General features: G+C 44.4%; 1 protein-coding gene across 1 annotated transcript; it reads left to right on the forward strand.

Moving 5' to 3' along the window:
- Positions 1 to 762: 762 nt before the first annotated feature.
- On the forward strand, positions 763 to 7,508 carry ARMC12 (armadillo repeat containing 12). The gene is made up of 6 exons (XM_051996499.1): positions 763 to 976; positions 1,507 to 1,652; positions 2,024 to 2,158; positions 5,046 to 5,219; positions 5,909 to 5,980; positions 6,955 to 7,508. The coding sequence occupies exons 1-6, from the start codon at positions 832 to 834 to the stop codon at positions 7,291 to 7,293; spliced, it is 1,011 nt and encodes a 336-aa protein (XP_051852459.1). The 5' UTR covers positions 763 to 831; the 3' UTR covers positions 7,294 to 7,508.
- Positions 7,509 to 8,103: the final 595 nt, after the last annotated feature.

The following is an 8,103-nucleotide window of genomic DNA, read 5'->3' on the forward strand; positions in this document are numbered from 1 at the left end:
CATAGGCCGCAGCCCTGGTGGGGCTGGGATTGGCTGGTGAGGGACGCTCAGAGCTGCTGGATTTCCCCCTCGCACTGCCCTCCCGGGAGAGACTGGCTCAAGTTTAAATGGGTGGCTCTCAAATCAAGCTTTACTCTGTGCTCCCCTTCTTCTCATCTTCCCGAATCTCTGGAGAGAGGCTCCTCTACAGCGCCAGGTTGGCGGACTGGGGAGGGCAGAAGGGAAGGAGAAAGCTGAGAGCCATTACGAGTGGCCCCAGGGCTCCCTCCCTGCGTCATACTGTCTCCCCCAAGCCGGACCTCCTGCACGGAAGTGGCTGATGGGGTCCTTCTGCCCCCTAGCGGCAACGCGTCCTCAAGAACGACCTGGCTCCTAAAATGCGAGACTGGGGAGCAGGACCCGGAGCTGGAGCCACCTTGGAAAAGATCCTCTACTTCACAGAGAAGTAAACTACAGAGAAGGAAACCGAGGTCCAGGAGAGGGAAATTATTTGCCCAACATCCTACTATGTGTTTATGTCTTTAAGGTTTCCATGGGTCTAGTCGGTGGATCCTCCCTCCGACTCCCCTAGTTCTAGCTGCCCCCCTGCTCCTCTCCTCCCGCCCTGGCCCGTCTCACAGCCCTTTGGTTTCCCCCATCTCTGTGCCCAGATTTCTTGCCCCCTCGGTGAGGGGGAGGCAGGGTCCCTCCCCTAGTTTCCTTTGTTTGCCGAGTTCCAGGTTCTGATTTTGGTTCCCTGGATTCTGGGTTTCACTGGAGGTTCCAATTCCGGAAGCCTCTGCCTGGGGTACCTGTGGTCCAAGCTCCCCACCCGAGGGGGAGCTGGCAAACATGGATCTCACGGACTTGAAACTCCCAAAGGGTGTAGTGGGCCTGGCCACAGGTGCGGGTGCCATCTACCTGCTCTACAAGGCCATCAGGGCTGGCATGAACAGTCATTCATCTGACGCCTCAGCCTCGCCCGTCTGCATTGCCCGTGAGTTCTAGGGCTCCGGGGAGAGGGCTCAGTCCCAGAGGACATGACTGACTCCAACAGGAGGAGTCCCCTCGGGACACAAGTGGCCAAAGAAAGGGGTGGCAGGGCTCCCCAACAGCTAGAGACAACTCCACCAGGAGATTTTAAAGCATGACCTGAGAGGTCTCCAGAGTGGTTGCCAGCCACCAGTTGTGGCACTTTTCCCTTCTGCCCAGTTTGAGCTTTACTGAGATTTCCAATAGAGAGCAGATTAAATTTGATGTCAGCAACTGCTCAGGTGCTTCACTATCCATATCCTCATCCATCTTGTCTGAAAACTTTGGGGCAAACACTATCTACCAGAAAATCCAGGGCTTCCTCCCACCTTGCTCAGATCCTAGTAGAAAGAAGTTCAGGCTTAAGATCCAGGTGAACCCAGGGGCAAGTGATTAAGGGGCACTCTTGGGGAGGAGGAAGATAAGGTATTCCCCCTTCACTCTTCACTAACTCATTCTAAGGTCTGGGGTCGGGGGTGGGTGGGGACTGTCTAGGCCTGGCTATAGAACGAGAACGGCATGGGAAAGACTCTGGAGAACTTCGAAGGCTCCTCAACTCACTGGAAAACAAACAGGATGAGTACTCCAAGGGCATGATTCTTCACAGCATCACCCGGTGTGTCTACTTGTTGGAAGCCGAAGTGAGAAGCGGCCCAGGGAAGGGATGGGCAGAGGGAGAGAGAAGGAGGGAGGGCGGAAGGAAGCTCTCCCCCTGATGTCTGGGAGCGGGTGGAGCGAGGGCCAGGATCCTGAGAGACTCCTGCAGTTCTAGCTGTTGGACTGACACCGACTGGGACCATATCCCAGGAAATCAAGGTGATGGGGGCAGAGGTTAAGAACCACAAATCTCCCTCCCTCCCCTTTGAGCAGCCAGTGATGAGGGACAGGGTTCCATTTATGTCCCCAGGCTTTTTGTTAGAGAAGGGAATGACTACTGTGGGAGGAACTGGCCCCAGGGTGCCCTTTTCTCCTCTCCTCCTCCCATGCCCTTCCCACCTTTCACCCCATACAGGCCTCTACCTGCACCTTTGAGGACATTAGGTTGGTGGGCTCCCTGCTCGATGACAAGGACAACAGCGTCAAAATCCAAGCTCTCAATGCTCTGAAGGCTTTCTCTGGTATAAGGAAGTTCAGGCTTAAGATCCAGGTGAACCCAGGGGCGAGTGAATTAAGGGGCAGACTTGGGGAGGATGAGGAAGGTAAGGGGAGGCTCGAGATCCTCTGAATGATTGCTTGTTTGAACACTATAGAAATATACACACAGTCCACCCCTTTCTTTATAGTAAAAAATTTTATAGCCCTAATAAAAACTCTTTTGAGTTGCCTTGGCCCTGGAATCTGGACTTAAGGCTGGTCAGAATCTCCATGACAACATTCAGGGAGGGTGAATAAGGACCACCACGATGGGGATGGTGACTTTGCTGTTGGAGATGGAGGGCTGGGTGGGAACTCCAAATAGCAGCATGCATAGACTGGCAACAGAAGTGGGGGACTGGGAGTGGTACCAGGCACATGTATGAGTCATGCTTAAGTGAAGCATTTTTAACCCGTCTCCAGGATATTAAATTCAGCTCAACAAGTGTTTTTCCAGCCTGCATATGTGCTCAGCATTGTGTGAGAGCCTATGAGAAGCATAAGTGAAACCTAAGATACTGTTTTTTGTATAGAACACTTAAGGGAGACAGGATATAAGTTAATGACACAGAGAACAATAAATATGGAGACCTGGATAAGTGGTCTTTAACCTTTTGGAGTATTGTGGGAAACTTTTACATACCCTATTCACTCATGTCCAACTCTTGGTGACCCTATTTAGGATTTTCTTGGTAGAGTGTTTTCAGAAGATTAATTTGGCAGATTAGATTAGACTGGGTGCTAGTCCCACTTCTGACACATACTGTCTGTGCAAGCCATTTAATCTTTTAAGTACTCCTAGGCAATTCACTAAAACCAAATTGTTGAATATCTACCCCTTTGCTTTGGTAGAGGGATTTTTTCTCAAGGGGAATTCCCTTTCCCAATGAAATCACACACAAGTATGAACCCAAAATTTGGTTGTGGGTAAACAGGGTAAACTTCTTTCTCTCTGCTGTTCTGACTGGGGAGCCAATGTGATACAATGGGAAGTGTAAGGAGATAGATGCTTTGATTTAATCTTGCCTCTTACCAACTGTGTAACCATGGACAAATCATTTAATTACCCTGGGTCCCAGTTTCTTTGCTATAAAATGAGGGGGTTGAACTAATTGTTCTTTGTAGATCTATGATCTCCCAATTCCAATTTATCCTTTAAGTACAATCTAAATCTTACTTTTCCTCTGCCTACTGCAGCCCTTAGGAGCCTTCTGTCTTTACATTTGCCACTTAGAATATTTTGCCTTGACCTGTGATCCCCTTGTGTATATCTTGCTTTCCTAATTCCAGTTTGGAGGCCAGTTTTGGCCAGAAAGCCTGAGATTCATTCATTCATTTATTTAGATTTTATTTTTGGACTAGGTAAAAGAAGAGATTCTTTGCTTTCAATTGCTACCTAGCCTTAATCACTGAATGGGTATGGCTTCAGACAAACTGGGACCCGTTGGAAGACTTGAGCTTAAAAAGGACAAAGTCTCCCATTTTATCCAGGGCCATCTCCAGTCATCTTGATGTATATCTTGTCACTGGATCCAGGTGGCTCTGGAGGGGAAAGTGAGGCAGGTAACCTTGAAAAGTACTGTCTCACTCAAATCCAATTCACTTACACGTCATAGTATCACCCGTCTGATGCCATTCCATGTCTCCTTTAGAACGAAGGACAAACAACAACTTGCTTTCCCAGTTAGATTGGACTATCTTATAGCTCTTAGTATCCCTCCACGGTCTCCAACATAGTATTGAGCATGTGGTCATTGGATATCTCTTTATTAATTTAAATGGCTTGTGTCATTCATTATATTCCACTTTAGACTATGAATTCTTTCTTAAAATATTTTTATTTATTTTGTTAAATATTTTCCAAGGACATGTAAAAATTTTATTATTCATTTTTAAATGTTACATTTCCCCTCTTTCTCCCATGTATCCCCCAAATCTTGAGAAGACAAGCAATATGATATTGATTATATATGTGAAACTATATGAAACACATTTTCGTATTTTAGCCATGTTGCAAAGAAAACACATATTACAAAACCCTGTAAAAAATATACTTCATTCTACACTCTGAGTCTCTCAGTTCTCTCTCTCTGGAAGTAGATTTTTCATTATGCATCCTTTGAAATTTATAAGAGCATGGGCTGATTGTAAAATCCCAATGTCCTACATCCCAAACTGTGAACATACAGTAGAGATACATTGTGGTGTGATGAGACTGAGTAGGTTTTTAAATAGTTTTCAAACAAACTGTTTATTGGCTTTTTGATCTGGGGGAAGGCATCTTTTGGGTCCTGCTTTTAATCTGCTCCCACCAATTGCTCAGTTTTCATTTACACCTCAGAATAGGCAAATATCACAAAATGGGGCTTGATTTGGTTTTTTTTTATTGGTTGTCTTGACTTATGAAAATGATGGAGAAAATATCAATAATATAGATTCAATTTAAAAGCATATCATATGTATATTTTTGTTTTTGGAGACCTGGTAATTCAACATTCACAACATTCACACACTCCTATCCTGGGGCTTCAGTTTCCTTACTCTAGACCTCTAAAATATAAAATATTTTAAAATAAAATATTTAATGTAAACAATAAAATGTTTAATATATTAATATTGTCCATAATATATAAATATATAATATGAATAATGGCCTTTAGGGGGATCTCTAATAATCCCAATATTTTCTCTACAATACCTTTCTCAGCAATATCTCTTAGCCTAGGCATTTGGGTCCCACTAGACTCAGCTTATAGGAAACTGATTGATTGGATATTCTCAAGAACCTTTGCTGAGGTTGAGGAGTGAAAAGTGATGACTAGGGGAGAGAAATTATTGAGGGCATCAAGGGTTGGAAGATCTGATTGCAGAGTCAAACTCCCTCTTCTCCTCTCCCCCAGGAGCATTCTATCAAAGTCTTAGAGCTCATCTCCACCGTGTGGGATTCTGAGCTGCACATCGCAGGCTTGAGGCTGCTCAATGGATTGCCACTGCCTGACTTTGCTCACCCACAACTCCGTCGGGTGATGCCGTCCCTTATGGAAATCTTGCAGACAGACAGCATCCTGGCACAGGTATTTGAGGACCACAGTCGTGAATGGTGCCATCCTCCATCAACCAGCCCCTCACTCCCAACTCACAAAAACAAGCACTTAATTGTGCACAGTCCCCACCTACCCTGCAGCTTTTTCCTCAGTGGTAAACTGAGCCTCTCTTCCTTTCACTTGCCCCAGTTCCCTCTGCCCACCCTGAACTCCCAGATCTCACATTCAAGTACAGCTCCCTTTCTCGGAGCACTGGCTTTGGAGATAAAGAGGACCTGGGTCCAAATTTACATCTTATCACTAGTTCTGCAAACTTCAGTAAATCACTTAAATCTCTTTGAGCCTCATTTTCCTCATCTGTAAAATGAGAGAACTGGATTTGATGGACTCTGAGGTCCTTTGCAGGTCTAAATTGATGATTTTATGATGATGATGATGATAATAGTTAGCATTCATATAGTGCTTTAATATTTGCAAAGCACTTTACAAATATCTCACTTTATCCTCACAACAACCCTGTAAGGTAGGTGCTATTATTATTCCCATTTTACAGATGAGGAAACTGAGGCATGAAGAGGTTAAGTGGCTTGCCCAGGGTCACACAGCCAGTAAGTATCTGAGGCAGAATTTGAACTCAGGGGCTTTCTGACTCCAGATTCAGCGCTCTATCCACTGCTCCACCTAGCTGCCCTAGGTGATATACTGCCCTCCCTCTTCAGGTCCAAGCTGTTCGACTCCTGAGTCATCTGGCCCAGAAAAACGACCTATTATATGACATCCTTAATTGCCAGGTAAGTCTCCTCTCACCCCATAGAGGAGGGGAGCAAGGAGTGAGTTTGGAGGAGTCAAGGAGTATGGGTACAGACTGAGGCTTCTTAGGGTGTGGGAAGAAAGTTGAACAGATCATCTTGTCCTTCTCCCTGCCCCCACCCCCCAATGCATAGTATTAAAACCATCCTGAAGAGGAAGAGGGGGACATGATCTTGTTTAGGAGGAGTTACCACCGAAGATCTAAAACTTTGGAGTTTTGAAGTGGAAAAGAGGTTGCCCTGTCCCTCTCATAGTTAAATCTCTATGGAGATGGGTAAGGGAAGAGGGGATAAACTTATTTATTTTAATTTTTTTCCTAATTACTTATAAAAATTTGACATTATTTTTTAAAATGTTGAGTTCCAAATAATATCTTTATTTTATATATTATATAATATTGTAATTTATAATTATATACACATTATTTATAAGTTATAATTTCATAGGATATATAATATATATTGCCTCTCTCTTTCCCCGCTCCTTGAAGAGGCACTTTGATAGAGATTATACATGTGCAGTCATGCAAAACATTTCCATATTAGCCATGATAAGGAAACTGAGGTAGACAGAGGTTAAGTGGTTTATGTAAGATTACACAATGAATAAGTGTCTGAGGTTGGATTTGAACTCAAATCTTCCTGACTCAATCCGTTTTGCCACAAAGCTGCCTTGAAGAGTCGTCTAATGATATGGCATAGTGAAAAAGCTCATCTTGGGATCAGGAGAATTGGATTGTAATCCTCTCACATTTACTGAGATTTTTGACTCTGGCCAAGTCACTTGTCTATTCTGATCCTTGGTTTTCTTCGGGGATTATAATACCCATACTACTTGTTCCATATGGCTTTATCATGAGCAAAACCTTTTTTAAACATTCACAGGCTACAGAAATATGACTAATTCTTTGTCCTTCTCTCTAACCTTCCCTTCCCACCCTATCCCCATCCCCTAGGTACATAACAATTTCCTGAATCTATTCCAATCCACACAACCTGGGAGTCTGCTGTTTGAGGTGCTAGTGTTTGCGGAGCGACTGAGTGAGGGTCGGAGTTCTCCCCACTACCGAGCAGTGAACTGGCAATATAATGAACAATCTTTGCATGAAGCACTCTTTGGGGATGAGTCCCGTCTGGCTGACCGGCTGCTGGCTCTGGTCATTCATCCGGAGGAGGAGGTACAGATTCAGGCTTGCAAGGTCATTGTCAGCCTGCAGTGCCCTCAGGACATTGGCAACCGGCCCTCCTCCTGCCTTGAAACCTCTTCCTACTTTAATGAAGGGGATGCCAGTTAAGGAGAAACAATAAATGTCATATGGGAGAGAAAGAGAAAAAAAAAAGAAGTAGGGTGGGGGTAGGAATACTTGAGAAGAGGCATTTGTTCCAAATCAGAGCTTGAAAGAATCTCCCAGAAGTCACCTTGTTTTACCCCAGTCCCCAAGGAAGAACAACTTGTGTGTCATCCCCCTAAGCATTTTCCTCATTAGCACGAAATACAAAGAGCACTGGATTTGGAGTCAAAGGACCTTGGTTCAAATGTCGGCCCTGCCCTCAGTATTTGGGTGATGGTGAGCCTGAGTGCTATACAGAAAACTCGGGTTCTAATCCCTGATCTATCAATGTGTGTATGACCATGGGCAAGTCACATGTTCTCATCTGTGAAAGGAGGGGTTGGTCAAAATGGCCTTTAGGGTGATCTCTAATAATCCCAATATTTTCTCTACAAGAAGGGAAAACTAGAAACAAGTCCCTAAGGCTTACTCAGAAATTCACAGGCAAGAAAGTATTCTCTATCCCTTCCTCTAGTTCTCCAAACAACCTTGTAAAAAAGTTATATCTTCCAGAATCAATTTTTCTTTTTTTTAGAAATTTAGATCACTTCCTAAATTTCCACATATGGAGTCAGGGCTTGTGCATGTACTATACAGGGGGCACTGTACATCCATGGACATGTACTTTACAGGGAGCATTACACATCCATGGACATTGTACTGCACAGGGAGCATTATACATCCATGGACATGTACAGGATTTGGGAACCCAGACCAGAGGATTTAAAGTCCAAGCCAAAATTAACAAATTTATATAGAGCATTAGAATAGAAA

This window comes from Antechinus flavipes, chromosome 4, assembly GCF_016432865.1.
Source record: "Antechinus flavipes isolate AdamAnt ecotype Samford, QLD, Australia chromosome 4, AdamAnt_v2, whole genome shotgun sequence".
Lineage (NCBI taxonomy): Eukaryota > Metazoa > Chordata > Mammalia > Dasyuromorphia > Dasyuridae > Antechinus > Antechinus flavipes.

Bases quoted from the DNA above. Each gene is read 5' to 3' on its own strand.
- ARMC12 (XM_051996499.1), top strand. From the start codon at position 832: ATGGATCTCACGGACTTGAAACTCCCAAAGGGTGTAGTGGGCCTGGCC. The intron at 1,653-2,023 runs GTGAGAAGCGGC...CACCCCATACAG, and splicing joins TCTACTTGTTGGAAGCCGAA to GCCTCTACCTGCACCTTTGA. The intron at 2,159-5,045 runs GTGAACCCAGGG...CCTCTCCCCCAG, and splicing joins AGTTCAGGCTTAAGATCCAG to GAGCATTCTATCAAAGTCTT.